We start from the raw sequence: 23,636 nt of genomic DNA on the forward strand, positions 1-23,636 counted from the left end.
ACTGTCCACAAACTATGCACAAATAATTAAGTTCTTCAATTACAGCTTTTTTTTTCATTTATAAAACCCTTTTTGTGTTTATAAAAGAACTTATTTTATCTGAGTCTGCAGAAGATCTGGAGAAATTGCTAAATGTTATGGACAGCCTTGGAGAAGGAGTACAAGAAGAAAATAAATCTGAAAAAAAAAATTAAATAAATAAATAAAAGAAAGTAACGGAATGCAGACAAAGTCAGGCAATGCAGGAAATATTTAATTAAGAAATGAAGTCTTAAAGGAAGTAGATAAATACTGTTACTTGGTTAGCAGAACAATAAAGATGGGAGAAGTAAGGAGGACATAAAATGCAGACCAGCACAAGAAAGGCCTTCTAAGAAATTTGCTCACTTCAAACAATGATATAGGAATTAGAAAGATATTTTTGAAGAATAATGTCTGGGTGGTGGCATTGTATGGAAATGAAACGTGGACAATAATTAGCTCGGGAAAGATAGGGCTGACCAGGAGGGGATCAAATTAGGTGGGTAGGGTTGAGGCTCTGGTCATGGGGGATTCCATCGTTAGATATGTGGCGAGAGTGTGTGGAGGAAAGAGAACTAGGGTAGAGTGTTATCCGGGAATTAGGTTGAGGCAGATGTTAAGGAAAGTAGAAGAGAAGGAGGAGGGGAAGGGGAAGGTGGTAGTGTTTCACATTGGTACCAATAACGTAAGGCAAGCTGGTATAAGTACCAACATAGTTGGACATGTGTGGGATCTGGTAAATGCAGCACGGGTGAAGTTTAAGGAAGTAGAGATTGTTATCAGTGGAATACTGTGTAGGAGGGATACTGACGGGAGGGTGATTGGGGATTTATATGAGACTATAGAGTGGGTATGTGGGAAATTGGGAGTGAAATTTCTAGATCCTAATGGGTGGGTAGGAAACAGGGATCTGCGCTCAGATGGCCTTCATTTAAACTGCAATGATACATATAAGTTAGGAAATTTGCTTGGAAGGGTAATAGGGAGGTACATTCAGGGAAATGGGGTGGCCTAGGGAGCAATGATAAGGGAACAGGGAACTGAATATCAAGTATGGATAACACAAAAATGTTAGTGTTGAACTGTAGAAGTATTGTAAAGAAAGAAATAGAATTAAGTAATTTAATACATATATATTTATCAGATATTGTAATAGGAGTTGAATCACGCATGTATGGGAAATAATATAATGGATGCATAAATTTTCTCACGGAACTGGAGTGTGTATTGTAGGGATAGGATAGGAATGGTGGGAGGGGGAGTATTCATTCTGGTGAAAGAAGAATTTGTAAGCTACAAAAAAGTTAAAGATGAGACACATGAAATTCTAGGTGTAAGGCTCATTTCTAAAGATAATAGGCAACTTGATATATTTGGAGTGTACAGACCGGGAAATGGAAGCACTGACGCGGATTCGGAATTATTTGATAGGATAGTCAGCTATGTGGGAAACGACATGGAAAGGAATGTGATTGTAGTGGGAGATCTGAATTTATTACAAGTAATGAAAATAAATTTTTCCGTATTGAAAGAATCTTAAGAAATGTATTTAAACTTCAACCTATTCAATACAGTGCAAGATGTGAACGTGTTACTTAAACATCATTAAAATAGTTGAGTAAAACAAAATGCTTCTAGATGTTAGTCTTACTTTTAAAATTGTACTTTGGCCATTATCTACAGAACTACTGTACTTTTAATAAATGTAAGAAATTTATTTAAACTTCAACCTATTCAATACAGTGCAAGATGTCAACATGTTAGCTAAACATCATTAAAATAGTTGAGACATGTTTCGCCCCTTTTGTGGGGCATCATCAGTCATATCAATACCTCAAAGTTCTACCAAACGTCTGGTTGGAAAATTGTAAAACATGTTGCATGAGTGAATACATTAAAAAACTTTACAATATCTTACTATTAACAAAATATCAAAATGATTAAAAATATGTTGCACTGGTGAACATGCTTGTGAACTTTTACTTAAACAATGGCTGTCATATGTGTGATAAATGACAATAGTGATAGTCTAAAATCTTATGCGATGCCGAAGTTAAAAGACAGTTTAAAATTTGTATACAAATATTGAGAATGCATGAAGAATACAAAATAATTACAAAATGCTGTACATGTATTTTACATGTGAAATGATGTGGAAAAGCATTCCAAATTTGTGCTAATTTCACTTAAATTTGATCTTAATATTACGTTCATGATGTGATCTAATGGAATTAGCATCAAGATGTGGAAAGTTTGTATATGGTTTTTGACCAGCTCATGTGAAACACATTGCTTACGTCGTAATTCATCCTAGATGTCTAAGTTGCGTAATTATATTTTAGATCCAACCAAATTAGTTCGCTGAAGTATCCATGGGCTGTTCAACTCCGTTGGACACTCTCTATGTGACGGAGTGCCTAGTGCATGTAAACAACAGTTGATATTTGATTCAAATTGAGCCTATGTTGAAACAGTTGAAATAATGGCTTGAATGAGGGCAGTTGAAGTGTCTTCCCATTTGACTATTATTTTGAAGTTTTAACGGTGTGTTTCAGTTGACAAAGTATGGGATGTCAGTATTATTAGTTGAATGGGTGACAGTCAAAACGTTGTGCGATGTAATTAATATTGAGCTATCTATATATATATATATATATATAATAACTTGTCCTGACTGACTGACTGACTGATTCATCATCGCCGAGCCAAAACTACTGGACATACAGAAATGAGATTTTGGGCATAGATTCATATTAAGATCTAGGTGCTCGCTAAGAAAGGATTTTTGGATATTCCTTCACTAAGGGGGTGAACAGGGGGTTGAAATTTTAAAATGAATGTATCTATATCTCAAAACTTTAAAAGTTTTTCCGATGTCAAAATTGTTATTTAGAATATTCTTTAAAAATAAGGAAACATGTATTTTTTTGTTTTCAGAAAATCCCAATAGAAGGGGTGAAAAACGGTGAAAAGGGGGTTGAATGCCTTAATCAGGATACTAGTACTTATATCTCAGAAACTGAAGATATTACAGACCTGAAAATTGGTACTTTTGAACTCTTTTAAAAATAAAGAAACACGTATTTTTTTGTTTTTGGAAAATCCAATTAACGGGAGGGTGAAAGGGGGTGAATTTTTAAAATCAGTGTGTCTGTATCTCAAAACTTTTAAAGTTTATAGATGTAAAAATTGGTATTTAGAATCTCCATTAAAAATAAAGAAACACGTATTCTTTTGTTTTCGGAAAATCGCAATAGGAGGGATGAAAAAAGGTGAAAAATGGGTTGAATGCCTTTAATGAGGATACCTATATCTCAGAAACTGAAGATATTACAGACCTGAAAATTGGTGTTTAGGATCTACTTTAAAAATAAAGAAGCAGGTATTTTTTCGTTTTGGGAAAATCCAAATAATTGGGGGGGGGGGTGAAAAGGGGGGGGGGGGGGAATTTTAAAACTGAGTGTGTCTACATCTTAAAATCTTAAAAGTTTACATATGTAAAAATTGGTATTTAGAATCTCCTTTAAAAATAAAGTAACACGTATTTTTTGTTTTCTGTAAATCCCAATTGGAGGGGTGTAAAAGGGTGAATAATGGGTTGAATGCTTTTAATGAGGATACATATATCTCAGAAACTGAAGATATTACAGAACTGAAAATTTTTATATAGGATCTCCGTTAAAAATAAGGAAACACGTAATTTTTGTTTTTTTGAAAATCCAATTAATGGCGTTTAAACAGGAGTGACAAACTGAGGTGAATTTTTCGAAAGACTATATCTACAGAATATCTGAGAAACGTAAAATGTTACAGACGTAAAAAGTGGGTATTTGGAATCTCCTGAAAATGTAAAGAAACATAGGTGATTTGTTTTTGGAAACTCCACTTAAGGGGAAATAAAAAGGGGTGAAATTTTAAAATTGAGAATTTCTACAGTATATCTCAAAAACCTTAACATGTTACAGAAGTGAAAGTGGTATTTTTATCTCTATTAAAAATAAAGAAACGTGCATTTTTTGTTTTCAGATATACCACTTGGGTGGAGGGGGGAGTAAAAGTGACTGAAAATGGTGTTGATTTCCTTTAATTAAGCTACTGATATCTCAAAAATGAAGATGTTACTGACGTGAAATTTGATATTTGGAATCTGCTTTAAAAGTAAAGAAAAACGTATTCTCGGAAAATCGAATGACTGGGGGGGGGGGGGGGGGTGAAAGAATTGAAAAATTGACTTAATTGTATGAGAATACGTACATCTAATAAAAACTAAAGTTGATACAGACGTGAAAACTGAAATTTGGATTTCCTTTAAAAACAAAGAAAAACGCGTTATGGGAGTGAAAAGGAGTTGGATTGCTTTCACGAGGACACATAAATAAAAAACTGAAGAAGTTAGAGTCGTGATAATTGGTATTTAGAAGATCCTTTACAATTAAATAAACAAGTATTTTTTGCCGGAATATTCACTTGGGGGGGGGGGGGGGGAGTGTGAAAGGAATGAAAAAAGTGAATTATTTTTATGGGGATACTTATATCTCAAAACTGAAGGTAATAGACGTGAACATTGGTGTTTGGAATCTCCTTTAAACATAAAGAAACACGCCTTCTTTTAATTTTTGGGGGGGGGGGGGTGTGTAAATAAACGGAGGTGGGGTGTAAAAGGAGGTGAGACCAATTGATTTTACTACTCGTAATGTACTTATAAGGAGCCTCCGGGGCTCAGGCGGCAGCACGCCGGCCTCTCACAGCTGGGTTCCGTGGTTCAAATTCCGGTCACTCCATGTGACATTCGTGCTGGACAAAACGGAGGCGGGACAGGTTTTTCTCCGGATACTCCGGTTTTCCCTGTCATCATTCATTCCAGCAACACTGTCCAATATTCCATTTCATTTGCCATTCATCGATCATTGCCCCAGAGGAGTGCTTCGGCAGCCGGCACAATTCCTATTGTCGCCGCTAGATGGGGCTTTATTCATTCCATTCCTGACCCTGACGAATGACTGGAAACTGGCTGTAGATTTTCGATGTACTTATTCTGATCATAAACCGATCATTTTTAATATTTCCTGGGTTCGAATTCAATAGCCATTTTTCCTTCGGAGAACGTTCTTAGATTACAGTAGACTCTCCTTGCATATAAATAAAAATGTAAACACATTTGAAATAAACGATAGGAATGAGATTGACCGTCAAATTGTTCACCTCTACAATAAGGTCAATAATGCATGGAAGTATGTCATTCGTATCGCCAGTAATCCCGCACACTTGCCTTCGCGCGACAATGGTGCTGGTCACATTGTCAACAATGACATTGGCAGCAGATGTAATTTACCGCCAAGTAGCGGTCTGGCATCTTGCTGTGGGGTCCAGAACATCTAATAATACTACTACTACTACTATTAATAATAATAATAATAATAATAATAATAATAATAATAATAATAATAATTTTCTGGACCGTCGTCAAATTGTGAGGACCGCGCTGGAAACGGGTCCTGGCCTGGTTATGACTACGAATACAGTCCGGCCGCGGGTTCAGTACTGCCAAGGCACCCAAGACCACACCACGCCGGATCTCCTTCAAAATTTGATCCATACTAAAAATGCTTATAGGAAAAGATGGCAAAGAATTAGGGACCCAACTGACCGAGTGGAATACCTGGACCTAGCCCGGGAAGTACGAAATCGATTGCTGGAAAGAAAGATTGATAAATGTGAGGAACTTTCCAAATCTCTCAGAAAACGAGTCAGTTCGCAAATTTTGGCGAATTCTCTCAGAAAACGAGTCAGATCGCGAATTTCGGAGGATTATATATAAAATGTTAAGCATTCAATTATAAATTTCAGTATAATACCGTAGCGAAGTACGGGTATCTTGCTAGTCTTACATATGTAAAAATCTGAAAAGAAGGATAAGTCCTTAATTAATTCAGTGAAATAACGATGGGAAAAAACGAAGATTGAAATGCGTTAGAGAATATGGAGTTAAAGCTTACCTTTAGTGTTGTTGGGCTGTTAACTTATTGCTAAGAGGTTTTTGAGCACTGGCTGTCACTAACGTCTTACTCCTTGTGTTGTACTTGTGACGTCTTGGTGGAGGGGAGTGGACTTGAGAAGGCGGGGCGGTGGGCTTGTGATTGGCGCTTGGGAAGGAGTTGTGTGTATTGGAGGGAGAACAGGGACGTGATAAGTTGGACGGCTTAGTGGGGGCAGACTTATGACGGAGCTTGAAAATTTGTACATTTTCTTGGACCAAAAATACAACAGTAATAAAAACTTAAATGATCCAATAGATAACCGAAGCCCTTTATATGAACAATTAATAATTTTGTTTAATAAGGTAAATCTGAAAGACAAAAGACTTACTGATGTCCTCAAAACACCCTCTTCAAGCAACCCCACTAAGCCGTCCAACTTATCACGCCCCTGTTCTCCCTCCACACACAACTCATTCCCAAGCGCCAATCACAAGCCCACAGCCCCGCCTTCTCAAGTCCACTTCCCTCCACCAAGATGTCACAAGTACAACACAAGGAGTAAGACGTTAGTGACAGCCAGTGCTCAAAAACCTCTTAGCAATAAGTTAACAGCCCAACAACACTAAAGGTAAGCTTTAACTCCATATTCTCTAACGCATTTCAATCTTCGTGTTTTCCCATCGTTATTTCACTGAATTAATTAAGGACTTATCCTTCTTTTCAGATTTTTACATATGTAAGATAGCTCAATATTAATTACATCGCACAACGTTTTGACTGTCACCCATTCAACTAATAATACTGACATCCCATACTCTCGCAACTGAAACACACCGTTAAAACTTCAAAATAATAGTCAAATGGGAAGACACTTTAACTGCCCTCATTTAAGCCATTATTTCAACTGTTTCAACATAGGCTCAATTTGAATCAAATATCAACTGTTGTTTACATGCACTAGGCACTCCGTCACATAGAGAGTGTCCAACGGAGTTGAACAGCCCATGGATACTTCAGCGAACTAATTTGTTTGGGTCTAAAATATAATTACGCAACTTGGACATCTAGGTTGAATTACAACGTAAGCAATGTGTTTCACATGATCTGGTCAAAAACCATATACAAACTTTCCACATCTTGATGCTAATTCCATTAGATCACATCATGAATGTAATATTAAGATCAAATTTAAGTGAAATTAGCACAAATTTGGAATGCTTTTCCACATCATTTCACATGTAAAATACATGTACAGCATTTTGTAATTGTTTTGTATTCTGCATTCTTTCTCAATATTTGTATAGAAATTTTAAACCGTCTTCTAACTTCGGCATCGCATAAGATTTCAGACTATCACTATTGTCATTTATCACACATACGACAGCCATTGTTTAAGTGAAAATTCACAAGCATGTTCACCAGTGCAACATATTTTTAATCAATTTGATATTTTGTTATTATTTATTTATTTACATATTTTACGCCCACATTGGAGCACTGAAATCAATACATTTGAGTTAATTTCTTCTTCTTCTTCTCCCAGAACTTTTTCATCCTCTCCGACCTGGAAGCCCTTTGTGTGTCCGATATAGTATATTGTTTCCGTTCAACTGCTTTTAGTTTGAGACTTATGCTTTCGTTCTTCAAAATCCTCTTCTCTTTTCTGTCTTTGATTTGTTGCCGAGTTATACCCAATTCTTCCAAATCGTCCTGAACTTCTTTGAACCAATTATTATTGATTTTATTCTTCAAAAAGTAATCGAATAGTTGTTTCAATATCCTGGTGTCTGCTAATCTTGATATGTGACAGAAAAAGGAAATTCTTCTTTTACGCATTGTAGATATTATTGATTCACATTCACGATAGACAATGTTGTTAGGCAACAATCTCCACTGTCCATCAACTTGGTGTTTTTTATTAATAATTGTTCTAAGAATTCTTCTCTCAGTTTTCTGTAATTTGTCTGTTGTAGATTTTACATTTAATTTGAATAAAGTTTCACTAGCATAGGTTGCCTCTGGTTTAACTATGGAATTATAGTGTTTCAGCTTAGCGTTTATCGAAAGAGATTTTTTTTTATAGGTTGGCCAGGTAAGTCTTTGTGCTTGTTTAAATTTAGTTGTTCTGTGTTCTATTGCTTCTTTTTCATTTGTGTTCCATGTTATTATTTCCCCAAGATATTTGAATTTCTGAACAATTTTAATCTCTTTATTACTGTTCAGCTGAATAACTGGTAAATCAACTTTAAAAGTTGGCATCATTTCTGTTTTTTCAAATGAAATTTGTAATCCCATTTTTTTAGCTATAATTTCTAGTTGTTCAATTTGAAATTTAGCCTCTTCTATTGTATTTGCAAGTAATGCTAAATCGTCCGCAAAAGCAAGGCAGTTGAGTTTAATATTTCTACCGATCTTGATAGTTGGTTGGCATTTCTTGTTCCATTCACGCATAACCTTCTCCAATGCACAATTAAATAACAATGGTGAAAGTCCGTCTCCTTGTCGAAGTCCAGTTCTTATAGTGAATGATTCTGATAATTCACCTCTAAATTTAACTTTTGCCTTCGTATTTTTAAAAGTCATATTAATGAGGTTAACAAGTTTTTGATGTAAGCCAAATTCTTTAAGGCTTTTTAATAATGAGTCACGATGAATACTGTCATATGCTTTTTTTAAATCTACAAACGTGATGACCAGACCCTTACTTCGAACTCTTTGGTGCTTCATTATCCATTTTAAACTAATGATTTGATCTGGACAGCTTCTACCTGGTCGAAATCCTCCCTGATATTCTCCAAGTTCTTGGTCGAGTTGTTCTTGGATTCTTGTGTATATAATCTTGGATAAAATCTTGTATGTAATATCAAGTAAGGATATCCCCCGATAATTATTTGGATCGGAGCGATCACCTTTCTTGTGCAGCGGGTGGATTATCGCTGTATTCCATTCCTCAGGAAGCTTCTCCGTGTTCCAAATATCAATGATGTATTTATGTAGGTTTTGAATAGTCTGATCATTAGCATTCTTCCATATTTCTGCTACTATTTGATTCTCTCCTGCTGCTTTGTAGTTTTTAAGTGCATTAATTGCCGTTTTCACTTCATTGTAAACTGGTGGTATAATCTTTTGTAATGGAGTTTTATTTTTTGGGTTAGGATCAAATTCTAAATGTTCCACAGGATCCTCACAATTAAGTAACTCTTTAAAGTATTCTGCAAGAATGTTAGCATTATCCTGATTATTGTGTGCCATTTTACCATTTTTATTTCTTAACATAAGTGTGGGAGGGGTAAATTTAGATTGATATTGCTTGAATGTTTTGTAATAGTCTCTTGTTTTATGCTGATTGAATGTTTCTTCTATAGTGCTAAGCATTTCCTTTTGATAATTCCTTTTAATTGTCCTAATTTCTTTAGCTGTTTGTCTTCTGGCATTAATTAGTTCTTCTCGAGATTTTTCCGTTTTCCTCTGTTGATCATTTATCCATGCCTTGTGTCTTGCTTGAATTGCTTTGTCACATTCCTCGTTCCACCACGCATGTTTCTTTCTCCTTTTGATTGGGGCAATTTCTTCAGCTATGGTTTTAAGTTTGTTGATCATTGTCTCTAATTTGTCATTTAAAGGTGTTTTGGATCTCTCTAAATATATTTTATTATTTATTAAGTAACTGGGATCATAATTTCTCCTTGCTTTGAGATGATTATGTTTGTGTTTCCTTTTTGGTGTTAACTTGATTTTTATTTTTGAGATATAATGATCCGAGTCAATGTCTACCCCACGGAGGACTCTGACATTATAAATTTCTTTATGATGATCTTTATCCATGGCAACATGATCAATCTGAAACTCTCCCAATTTTACGTTAGGGCATTTCCATGTCATAAGTTTATGTGGTCGCCTCATGAATCTGGTGGTTTCCAAAACGAGTCTATGATCTGCACAAAGTTCAGTTAATCTTTGGCCATTTTTGTTCGTTAATTTATGAGCTGGCCATTTTCCTACAACTGTGCGATACTTCTTTTCTCTGCCTATTTTAGCATTGAAATCTCCAAGTAAGATTTTTATATGCTCATCAGGGATATTTTGTTAATAATAAGATATTGTAAAGTTTTTTAATGTATTCACTCATGCAATATGTTTTACAATTTTCCAACCAGACGTCTGGTAGAACTTGAGGTGTTGATATAACTGATGATGCCCCACAAAAGGGGCGAAACATGTCTCAACGACTTTAATGATGTTTAGCTAACACGTTAACATGTTGCACTGTATTGAATAGGTCGAAGTTTAAATAAATTTCTTACATTTATTAAAAGTTCAATAGTTCCGCAGATAATGGCCAAATTATAATTTTAAAAGTAAGACTAACATCTAACCAACTAGAGGGAAAAATATCCTGGGTGTGGTGCTGGTAAAACCAGATGAGCTCTATAGAGAAATCGAAGTAATAGATGGTATTTTTAGTCATCATGAACCTGTTTTAGTCGTAGTTAAAAATAAATGTGATTAAAGGAAGGTCTTAAAAGTGGGACTATTAGGCAGTACCATAATGCTGATAAAGCTGCATGAGGCAGTTTTTAAAAAGTAATTAAGTTCGGTGGAAAATGGTAAATAAAAATGTAAACAGACTCTGGGATGGCTTTAAAACAATTGTTGAGGAATGTTAAGACAGGTTTGTACCTTTAAATGTGGTAAGGAATGGTAAAGACCCACCTTATTATAACAGAGAAATAAAGAGACTAAGAAGGAAGTGCAGATTGGAAAGACAGAGTTAGAAATGGCTGTGGAAGTAAGGAGAAATTGAAGGAACTTACTAGGAAAATGAATCTAGAAAAGAAGCTAGCTAAGAATAACACGATGGCAAGCATAACTGGCAGTCATACATATTTTAGTGAAAAATGTAAGGGTATGTATAGGTATTTTAAGGCAGAAACAGGTTCCAAGAAGGACATTTCAGGAATAATTAATGAACAAGGGGAGAGTGTATGTGAGGATCTTCAAAAGGCAGAAGTATACAGTCAGCAGTACGTAAAGATTGTTGTTTACAAGGATAATGCCCAGATAGAGGAGGTGACTAATACTAACAAAGTATTAAAATTTACCTATGATAACGACATTTACAATAAGATAGTTGAAAACTAGAAAAGCAGCTGAAATTGATAAGATTTCGGGGGATATTATAAAGACAATAGGTTGGGATATAGTACCATATCTCGAGTACTTATTTGATTATTGTTTCCATGAAGGGGCTACTGTATACCAAATGAATGGAGAGTTGCTATAGTAACCCCTGTGTATAAAGGAAACAGTGATAAACATAAAGCTGAAAATTACAGGCCAGTCAGTTTGACATACATTGAATGAAAGCTTCGGGAAACCATTCTTTCTGATTATTTTAGACATTTTTGCAAAATTAATATCCGGTTCCCTAGAAGGCAGTTCGGGTTTAGGAAAGGTTATTCCACTGAAGCTCAACTTGTAGGATTCCAGCAAGATATAGCAGATATCAGGAGGTCAAATGGACTGTATCGCAATTGACCTATCTGATGCATTTGATAGGGTAGATCATTGGAGGCTACTGACAAAAATGAGTGCAATTGTTCTAGACAAAAAGTGACTGAATAAGTGCCTATATCTCTAGAAAATAGAACTCAGAGAATTAGAGTAGGTGAAGTTTTATCCGACCCTGTAATAATTAAGAGGGGAATTCCTCAAGGCAGTATTATTGGGCCTTTATGTTTTCTTATATTTATAAATGATATGAGTAAAGAAGTGGAATCAGAGATAAGGCTTTTTGCAGATTATGTTACTCAGTTCTACTCTTTCATTCGATCGCCAAGTTGTTTAAGAGGAGTCCCTCACCTGTCGCCTGTCAAATGGAAGTGGGACTCCGTTACTCCCATAGGTGTAACGCTTGCTTAAAATGTTCCAAGCACGTTTGGTGAAAATTCTGTGAACCAGGATGCTATCCTACTTACACACAACGCGTGGCTCAGAATATGTCCAAGATGCCTACTCCCATTCTACAGTACATACAATGTACTGAATAAGATGATTTTTTTTTTCCTTTAAGTTAATATAATTGAGTTGGATAGCCGACGAACGTCAGTGGTGGTGTGATGGTCTATTTATCTTTGCCATACAGCAAGCCACAGTCGCCAGTAACCACTTACTACTGCACCATCACAGCAAGACCTTTGGAAAAACATGTATGAGACTGGTATTTACACAATGCACCGAACTGTCATACGATTATGTAACAAGTACGTGCCAATTACAAGCTTCTTGCAGGGTCTGAAATGTGTACTAAAAGTGATGGCATACTGATAGGAAACGTGTGTGCATTTTTGAAGTGGATGTAGTTGTCCATCTAGTACGCTTTCTGATAACCTGCTAGCTGAAGTCGCCATGGTGTCATAAGTTAAGTGGGGTGCTGCTAATACAACTGTAGTTCGTAAGTGGATTTGAATCCCACTTGAGGCAAATAATTTTATTAGCAATTTGTACTTTGAGAATCATCCACAAAGCCAATGTATCTGAATACCCTCACATGATGGGTTATTTATTTATTTATTTATTTAGGCACTGTACTTTTTTTGCTAGAGGCTTTACGTCGCACTGACATAGTCTTATGGCGACGATGGCATACCTGCCAACTTTCAAAAAGAGAAATCTGGAAGATTCTGAAGCGGAGCTTTTTCAGCAACATGCACATAATGAAAAAGGACGGCAAGAAGGGAGATGATAAACAATACTAATACAAGTCAAATACATGTTATGATCACCCCTGAAATTAAACACTTACACAAAGTTACAGATTGACGAATGCTCATCTGTTTACACTTAACTCTGGGAACACTTTGGAACACTTTCTGTGATCGTATAAAATAAGGAAATTAAGTAGAATATGGCTCCCTGAAAGACTGATAATATCGTTTCTTAGTTGAAATCATTACGAACACCCAAAAATACTAAATCGCTTACAAATTTGTCACACAATTCCATGACTTTCAGAACTACTGCCAATGTTACTCACACTCACATACAAACAAAGCCTTTCAGCTACTACGAAGCACGATGCAGTTACAAAAGTAGTAGTAGTAGTAGTAGTAGTAGTTGTTGTTGTTTGAGTCATCAGTCCATAGACTGGTTTGATGCAGCTCTGCATGCCACCCTATCCTGTGCTAACCTTTTCATTTCTACGTAACTATTGCATCCTACATCTGCTCTAATCTGCTTGTCATATTCATACCTTGGTCTACCCCTACCGATATATATAAATTCATAGCCTGCTACTTTTTACGGATTTCTTTTCTTCAAAATCACAGCCTGCTACTTGTTTGGGAATATCTCAGGGTATGAAGTACCAGTTGAGGTTGAACAGGTGAAAAAAGCACAGTGATCATCGATGTGATTACCTATACATTTACCGGTCGAATTTCAAACACTTCATTTCGTATTACCAGCTACTATCAAGTCAAATAAATCTGAATTGACCGCAGAAAGCGAAACCAAGCGTGGATATTCAAAATCCATGCAATAACCTTGTTCATCCGTACAACCATACAATACACTCAAAATCTGTACATATTACGGTAAAACTGGAATACTTGGCAGGTATGCGACGGGACAGGAAAGACCTAGGAGTTGGAAGGAAGCAGCCATGGCCTTAATTAAAGTACAACCCCAGCATTTGCCTGGTGTGAAAACGGGAAACCACGGGAAACCATCTTCAGGGTTGCCGACAGTGGGATTCAAACCCACTATCTCCCGGATGCAAGCTCACAGCTGTGCGCCCCTAACCGCACGGCCAACTCGCCCAGTAGGCACTGTACTAGGCCATCAGGGATATTTATGTGGGTGTTTTATAAGCAGGGCTCAACATGGACAGATTGGTTGAGATTTTAAATCTGCTTGACTGAGCAACAGCCAGTTAGTGTAGTAAGTGTTTGAATGGATGGCCTTCTGCAGTAATGCAAGTTTCCGCACGCCACTGAAGCATTGTAGCCGTTACGGACTCACAGGTTTCCGCAATAATGTTTCAAAGTCTTTCAGGATCTTCTGTCTACCGAGTGTAAACTATATCCTTCAAATAGCCCCATAGTAAGAAGTCCAGTGGAGTCAAATCATGCAATCTAGCAGGCCAGGTGACAGGTCCTCCCCTCCCTAGCTTTCAACTGAGGCGTGTAGTATTCAGAGGTTTGCAAAATATCTGCCGACATATGAGGGAGTTCAATTGTGTTGATATACATGGTTACACGCTCAATGCAACAAGAAAGCAGCCACTTGGTTGGACAATTCTGAGCAGCCTCTTGAGGCCAAGGCGTTTCAATTGACACAGACTACAGCACTCCACTTAGGGCCATTTTCTCCAACTCGAGTTAAACCTGGTATAAATTAAATCCGTTTAACTTTAGTACCTAGTTTAAACCTGCGTCCAATTTCTCCACTAATTTCTGACACTCGTTTAGTTTAAACAACAGCCCTCCCGTTTAAACTTACTATGTCAAGTCTGCGCTAGTGATGGCTGCACTGAAAGAATAGTCGAAGCCATGGTCGATTGGAATTGGCCAATCAGAGCCAAGTAATTCAATAACAGACATTTTTGTACATCAGCTGTTTGTGGCGAATTAATGCTATCATACAGAGTGAATAAAGTAGAAATTCAGCGGGATATTAGCTCTGCTGATAAATGAAGAATTTACATTTGTGCGGAGTGTAGTGTCGTAAAATTTTACCCATTGTTGTTTACAACTTCTTGGAGAGCACTTTTATTTCTTATTATTCTCTAACATGCTTTACCATAAACAAGTGCCGTGGGCCTAATACGTGTTTTTTGATGTCTATTGTCTTACGGAAAACACGGGAACGTTGAAATATTAAAATGCTGAACAACATTTATGTGAATTTCAAGTAAACAAATTCCAAGCATGCTCAAGATTTATCTCCTATTAAAATCCATTGCCCTCGGCTGGGATCAATCTCACAAACCTCAGATCCAGCAGACAAACCAGTGAGGATGTATTATTTGGAGATGTATTGCTCGATTCTATACTCGTTTATAACATAACCTAGTTCGTGGTTTGTAGTACTGTATGCATAATACTCTTTTTCCTATACCATTAATATTTCTATTGCTGGTATGCTGGCAACAGTTATATTTTTTAGCGTTCTGCACTGCGATTTTATTTTACGTAAATAAATATCTCACAAGAACACTTTCACTTCCTTGTATAAATTACTTTATTTACACTATACATCACAAAAATTATACACAGTAGCAAATTACACTACAACACTCAATAGCGGAGTACACTGAAGTCGATTCTGAAAGTACAGATATCAACAACAACATTGACTCGCGCACTATAACATGCACTCTCTTGATTCACCGAATCCGCCTCGGAGCCGAACAGTTACTCGCAGTCCATTGCTTGCCTGAGTACTAAGAACTGAACTCACTGACTGACAGCTCGATATGTATACTATTCGATCAACCATCTAGAATTATCGACTTCTGGAAGGGTTCTTACAACACTCTAATGGAACACACTCGAAATATCGATCGACCAGCTAGTCAAATGGAGTACTCCAGTAATGGATCAAACTCAAACTTTCGTTTTCTGTTTACTAATACACATAGAAATTTCTCCAACATTCCTAATGTGTCTCCATGTATCTGGATAATAGAACCTTACAGTAAGTTTCTAGAACCCTTCATATATACCAAATTATAGTACAATAAGTCTAACACACGCATATTATGGAATTTTCTACTGCTTTCGACTATCTAGTTTTTGAGGTTAAACTTATACACAATACGTATTTGAGGTTATACAAATTTATACTACATATTTACAGGGAAACCATGTACTAGTCATGTTTAACATTTAATAAAAGATAATTTAGCATAACATAAACTATAATTAAAATATATTAAACATAATAATTGAAGGTTTTATACTGGTTATGATGTCGTACCTACGACAATTTTATTACTAGTTTACTAGCAAGTATGAAACAATATTATTTTTCTGATCCCATATTTATTGCAGTAGGCCTACAATATATATGAAGGGGGCGTACTGAATGACGGCTGAGGTGCTGGCCTTCTGAACCCAACTTGGTAGGTTCAATCCTGGCTGAGTCCGGGGGTATTTGAAGGTGCTCAAAAGGCCAGCCTCGTGTCGGTAGACTTACTGGCACGTAAAAGAACACATGCAGGACAAAATCCTGGCACTTCGGCGTCATCGAAAATGGTCTAAAGTAGTTAGTGGGACGTAGAAACAGTATTATTATTAGGAATGGGGAGGGTAAACCTCGGTGTCAACATAGCCTACTGCTATCCGAATAGCACCAAGGGCTCTACTCAGGGCTTAGCGTCCCCATCCGATGAACGAATCGCCATCAACTGCGTCAATGCCCCCACTCCATTAAATCCAGGCTTTTGGCACGCAATCTAGCCATTAGAAATTGTATACCATCACCTCTCCTACTGTGCCGGCCAACATTCTGACCGTAAAAATATTTTCGACCACCTGGATTTGAACCGTCTAATTACCGTTACAGACGATGTTGACCTAACGTTTTAACGATCACAGCCATCAGACACACAAGGAGATCGGACGTATTACACCACTTATGTACGAATATTTTTATGCTTCGCATTACAGTATTCATGCCACCAACAGTATTTTATATGGGCTAATATTATAAGGAGACTGCAATTTAAGGTCTGTGGTCCCCGTTGTTAATGAGAAAAATGCCTGCTGCATAATATCTTAAAGGAACAAGAATCATTGCTTCTAGCAAAATAGCATTATTTCGTGCAGTTGACGTTTTAAGTGAGTCCTTCGTTGATATAAGACAATCCTTGCTGTTCGCTTATGAATTATAAATCCATTAAGAAACTCCCTTACATCCGATTTTCCATGTTTGAAAAGTTTTGTTGGAATGCGGCTTCTTAACCTCAGTTGCATATCAGAATTATTTCATATTTAGGTACTGCAGTACTGGTAGTCAAAATTATCCATTCTACTAGGAAAATCATAGATACGTTAATAAAATATTAAGAAGGCTGAACATAAACAGCAGTTTAAACCTATAATATAGACGGTTTAACTTTGAACTAAGTTTAAACTTGGTACAAACTCATTTGGAGAAAACAGCCCTTAAACAGCTATGAGGCCACCATAGCACTTGCTCGTTTTGTAGCACCAATCTTCCAAACCCTAATATAATTCAGGTCCTCTAACCTATGTTGAATGACTGTCTCACTGCCACAGTTCTGAGAAATTTACCTAGGAGTAGGAAGGAAGTGAGCATGGCCTGGTGTGAAAATGGGAAACCACAGAAACCAACCTTAACAAAATATAACCATACCAATTTGCAATTTCTCTCTTCCTTACCAGCTCTCCAGCAGTTACCGTAAGTATATTACCAAACAAGTTGGCCATTTGGGGGCATGCAGCTGTGAGCTTGGATTAGGGAGATAGTGGGTTCGAACCCTACTGTCGGCAGCCCTAAAGATGGTTTTCCATGGTTTCTCATTTTCGCACGAGGCAAATGCTGGGGCTGTACCTTAATTAAGGCCATGCTCACTTCCTTCCTACTCCTAGCCCTTTCCTAACCCATTGTCGCCATAAGACCTATCTGTGTCACTGTGACGTAAAGCTAATTGTATAAAAATAAAGTACAGGGTCCTCCATAAAGAATGAACCGATTTCGAAGGCTTATTGCATCGTACTCAAGCCAAGCAGCGGAACATGTCACATATCGTTCTATTAGTTCCGTAGGAGATTTAACGACGCGTACAGGCTTTCTCCCAAGAACATGCGATGGTGGTTCCAACAGATCCAGGAAACAGGACGTTTGTGTAAAGGGAAATGCCCTGCTCGACCGCAAACTGCATGGTCAGAAGAAAATGTGAGAATCCAAGAGGCATTTACTCAGAGCTCCTGGAAATCCATATCTCAAGGTCGCCGTCAGCTTCAGGTGAGCAGTACCAGTATCTGGCGTGTCCTGAAAAGATGCCTACACATGAAACCATGCAGACTTCAGCTTGTTCAGGCACTGAGACATGTTGAAAGCACCTTCTCGCAGCCCATTTTCTGTGACGAAGCAACCTCCCATATCAATTGTCACAATGTTCGGATTTGGGGAACCGAACACCCACATGCTACAATCGAGCACGAACGGAATTCTCTCAAGGTAAATGTTTTTCTGTGCGGTAATTAATGTCAGGGTTTATGGCCCTTTCTTCTTCAACACTGTCACAGGACAAAGCTATCTTGCAATGTTATGGACCTGGCTCTTCCCTTTGCTGCAAACACACTCATGCAGCTTCATTTTCCAACAAGATGGAGCCCCGCCCCATTGGAGCTTACCCGTGTGAGCACTTCTGATTGAAACAGTGCCTCAACGGTGGATTGGTCGACATACTGCTACGGATCGTGCTTTACTTGCATAGCCTCCCAGATCCCCAAACCTTACTCCTTGCGACTTCTTGCTGTGGGGATACGTCAAGAATAAAGTTTATGTTCCGCCACTACCCACTACACTGGATGACCTTCAAGAGTGCATAACACGTGTGATCAACTCAGTGGATCGTGATATATTGCAACACGTTTGGGAGCAATCGTCCTATCGCCTTGATGTGGTCCATGCTGCTGGTGGTCGTCATATTGTAATACCAATATAAATGGTCCATTATTGGACATTATACATTTTCCAGCTAACTCATTCCTGGTAGCCAGCGTTTTGCCCCAGAGTGCTAAGTTGGGATCTTCAGTTGGTAAATAGCACACCCACCAAGGCGCATGGCAAGTGCATACCGTACAGGCCACTGCGTAGGTTACTTGGAGCCACTTTGAGAGACTATGCCTCATTACCGAAAATTGATGCCTGCCTGGTCAGAAGATGATACAGATGTTGATTCCCACAGGGAACCTGAAATATTCATCTCAAATGAGTAAATTTATAATACCAATATAAATGGTCCATTAGTGGACATTATAAATTTTCTAGCTAACTCATTCCTGATTGCCAGCGTTTCATCCCAGTGTGTTAAGTTGGGCTCTTCAGTTGGTAAACAGCACACCCACCAAGACGCATGGCTAGTGCATTTCAAAAATAATAAAGGTGTTCATTAATCCAGCTATTCAATACTTTATTCCACTTATAGTGAAGGAAGTGGCCGTGGCCTTAATTAAGGTACAGCCCCAGCATTTGCCTGGTGTGAAAGTGGGAAACCACGATAAACCATCTTCAGGGCTTCCGACAGCGAAATTCGAACCCCCTATCTCCCGGATGCGAGCTAGTGCATACCGTGGAGGCCACTGCGCAGGCTACTTGGAGCCACTGGAGAACACTTGTAGGACTAAACTTGAACATCAGTCAAACACATGTGTCTTAGGTTTAATCTTGTACTACTGACTGTTGGGGAAATATAGCTTGATGAAATTGGTTCATTCTTTATGAAAGACCCTGTATATTTTTACAGGATGTGCATTTGGCAAGCAATTATGGCTCTGAATTCTTTTGAACACAATAATTTGTAAGTTACTCATTTCTCTTTGAACAATGTGAGATTAACTGGAGTTGATAAAAGACTGAACAACAAGACATGACATTTGCTCAGTTTCAAAAATTACTGCACACACTGATATGAATCTTCCCTGGCTTAAATATAAACATGATACTGCAAGCAATGTAAAATCATTAAAGCCTTTTGGTATTAAAGTTAATGTGTCACCTTCTTTTGTAGTTCTAGATTGGTTATACGACCAGCTTCCTTCTTCTGTTCTTCAATTCGGTGATAGGCCATATTAAGGTAAGCTTGAAGGTACACAGGCATTAAAAGCAGCCTCAGTAATACAGCAACCACCACTGCAATCAAACGAAGACTCTCAAATGCATGAGGAGTCATTCTGCAAAGGGAAGAAAGGAATGATAAATTCCACAGATAGAATGTTTCGTTTCACTGCAGATCCACATTTCTAAGATATGACATGCACAGTCAACTACACACTACAACAGTCAAGACAAATAATAATAATAATAATAATAATAATAATAATAATAATAATAATAATAATAATAATAATAATAATAATAATAGTAATAATAATAGTAATAATAATAATAATAATAATAATAATAATAATAATAATAATAATAATAATAACAACAACAACAACAACAACAACAAGGACCAGTATGGTAGTACTGTATGTTTGTCCTTGTTTACAATACTGAAAGAAGACTCATTGGTCATCCATGAAACTTCTCCACACAGCTAATACCTGCTTACCATTGGTGATTAAACAAGTCAGTGACAACAAGTCATTCTTTTAGCAGAAGGTCTAAAAGAAAAGAAAAAGTCAGAAAACAAAACAACTAACACTAGAGAAGTTTTTTTTTGCTATTTGCTTTACATCACACCGACACAGATAGGTCTTATGGCGACGATGGAACAGGAAAGGCCTAGGAATGGGAAGGAAGTGGCTGTGGCCTTAATTAAGGTACAGCCCCAGCATTTGCCTGGTATGAAAGTGGGAAACCACGAATAACCATCTTCAAGGCTTCCGGCAGTGGGATTCGAAAACACTATCTCCCAGATGCGCGCTCACAGCTGCGTGCCCCTGACTGCATGGCCAAATTGCCCGGAAGAAATAATTTCAACAAGCTAAAGCACAATTAGGAGATTTTAAAGAAATCTTACCATGAAGACATTTACAGAGTCTTATTTCTTTAACATTAAGATAACAGCTTCAACATGACGTATCTCTACAATATCTAGCATTCTAAAACAATCGTAGATATGACCTAACCTCAATATACTGAACATAACACATCCCACCAAAAAGTTTGACACATCTTCATTGAAAACAGATGAGTAACTACTTTGTGGTGGTGGTGGTGATTACTGTTTTAAGAGGAAGCACAACTGGCAACCATCCTCAATTAACACTAATCAGAGGAAAAATGGAAGACGTCTGACACTTCGAAGATAGGTCTCCCTCAATCAATATACAGGATACAGTAGATAGGCAAGAGATAGGGGAAGGAAGGAGAGATGATGCGGAAGACAGGTCAAGGACAATGATGGTTAAGGGTATTCCTCAAGGAGTAAGCCCAAGAGAGGTATTGGTGACAAATCGGTATAAGTCACCGCAGGTAGATCAGCCGAGAGAAGATGGAGATCAGGGAAGTGTTACAGAGGTAGGGCGGGGCAAGGGGAAAGGGACTGGGAGGAAAGGGAAATATAGAGCAGAGGATAGGGAGAGGGAGGAAAGGGAGGAGGAAGAGAGTTCGGCAGGCATGAGGGAAGTTACGGGAGAACAGGAGTGGAGGCGATCTAATGAGGGTGGGGTTGATGCTCTGGTCATGGATGACTCAATTGTCAGGCATGTGGGAAAAGTATCTGAACGAAAGGGAACCAAGGTAGAGTGTTATCCAAGAATTAGGTTAAGGCAGATGTTTAGGAGGGACAAGGATAAGGAGAAGGGGATAACTTTCCATGTTGGTACCAATAATGTAAGGCAAGCAGGAGTAAGTACTAACATAGTTGGGGGTGTTTGGGATCTGGTTATGGCAGCACAGAAGAAGTTTAAGAAAGCAGAGATTGTTATCAATGATGATGATGAGCTTCTCGTTTAAAGGGGCCTAACATCGAAGGTCATCGGTCCCTAATGGAACGAGATGGACGACATGATATATGATAATTAAAATTTTAAAATGTATCCACTGACCAAAGTTAAAAAAATGGTGATGAAAAAAATTATGAGATTAAAACAATCAGTGGATCTAATTCGCAATGCCTTATTTTCTAATAAAATAGTAGAAAATACAGGTAACAAAGGAATAAGGCATTGCCTAGAAGTACAGATAGATATATACATAAAATTTACGTTAGACGTTAAACTAACACATTAAAATACGCAACACGAACTAAAATAAAGTCAATGGGATAAAAGCGCAATTAACACAAATACACTAGGACAAAGGACATCATTACACACGATAAAAAAAGACCACTATCCCTCATAAAACAGATGACGAAGTCTCCTGACTGCTCGTCATCTCGCAGGATGAGGGACATTGTACTCGGGAGGTTAAGCCTACGGCGCAGATTGACCAGGTCCATACACTCCGTAAGGATGTGTACCACGGTAAGATGATTGCCGCAAGTACACACCGGAGGGGGTTCTCCTTTCAATAGATGAGAGTGTGTCAGGATACCGTGGCCAATCCGAAGATGACATAATACCACTGCATCCCTCCGAGAAGCCCAAAGGGAAGTCTTCCATACCTTCCTTTTATCACTCTCAGCTTATTTGGAAGTGGAATGGCCTGCCACTCCATCTCCCAATGGGACATAACCAGATGTCTCAGCTGAATGCGAATATCACTAGCTGGAACCTTGTAAGGCAATGGGGGCAGTGTAACTGCCTCCTTGGTAGCCTTATCTGCTAATTCATTTCCCTCTACACCCATGTGGCTCGGGAGCCACATAAACACGATTCTGGTGCCGGCATCCGAACGCCCGGCCAGCAGGTCCTGGACCAGCTGCACCAGAGGGTGCCAAGGGAAACAGGTATCAATAGACTGTACCGAGCTCAAGGAGTAGGTACACAGAAGAAAGTGTCGGTGCTCATCGGACAGTGCGTACCGCAGAGCTCCGCAGATAGCATAGAGCTTTGCTGTGTACACACTACATGTTTCCGGGAGAGCAAAAAAAAAACCTCTCATTGTCGCCAACGAACGCACAGCCCACCTTTGTTTCTGTCTTTGAACCATCCATGTAAACGATGACTAAACCTGGATATTGGCCAACAACGGACAGGAAGAGCCTCCGATAAATCGAAGGGTCCGTGTTTTCCTTCGGGCCAGTGTGCACATCCAGGATTATTTCAGGTCGTCATACTACCCACGGAGGTACCCCACTTGGTTGTCTGACATGACAAGGAACCGAAGGTACGTGAAACAATCTGTGACTGCTATCCAAGCGTATTCAAACCAGCTGCATTGCTCGAGGACAAGCAGCGTACAACCAACGGTTTCCATTGTTGAATACGAAAGGATAGCTTTGGTGAAGTGGCATCTGTCGTAAATTAGCAGCATACACCAGAAGGAGCTGCTGGCGCCTCAGGTGTAAAGGTGGCACACTAGATTCAGCAAGCAGGCTAGCTACGGGCTTGTTCGGAAAGCTCCCGCCGCCAACCTAACCCCGCCGTGGTGGATGCCGTTCAGATTTGCAAGGACACTTGGTCTTGCTGAGCCATTTGCTGCACTGCTATACTCTAACCTAGATAAAATATGTGCCCAATTGAATCGTAGGAGCACCGTGCGATCCACTCCCAAATTAGTGCTGCTAAGAAACTTAAAACTTGGTGCACTGCACTTTTAGCTGCCGCACGTGTGGCTCCCACAATAATTTACTATTGAAAAGGAGCCCAAGAAATCGGTAAGTGTCAACTACTGGAAGAGCAAAATTTCCTAAATAAAGTTCACGATGAGGGTGAAGAGTATGTTGACAACAGAAGTGGACAACAGATGTCTTTGCGATGGAAAACCAAAAGCCATGTTCTATGGTCCACTGCTCTAATCTCCTAATAACTTGCTGTAATTGTCGCT

The 23,636-nt window shown here is 38.4% G+C and overlaps 1 protein-coding gene across 1 annotated transcript in view; it reads right to left on the reverse strand.

Annotated features, from left to right (window-relative positions):
- emei (transmembrane protein 161-like emei) overlaps positions 1-23,636 on the reverse strand; it is a 183,594-nt gene that overhangs the window by 22,739 nt on the left and 137,219 nt on the right. The window contains exon 9 of the mRNA XM_067144268.2: positions 19,753-19,927. Coding sequence (XP_067000369.1) covers positions 19,753-19,927 — 175 coding nt within the window. The remainder of the gene's footprint in view (positions 1-19,752; positions 19,928-23,636) is intronic.

Source organism: Anabrus simplex, chromosome 3 (genome assembly GCF_040414725.1).
Source record: "Anabrus simplex isolate iqAnaSimp1 chromosome 3, ASM4041472v1, whole genome shotgun sequence".
Lineage (NCBI taxonomy): Eukaryota > Metazoa > Arthropoda > Insecta > Orthoptera > Tettigoniidae > Anabrus > Anabrus simplex.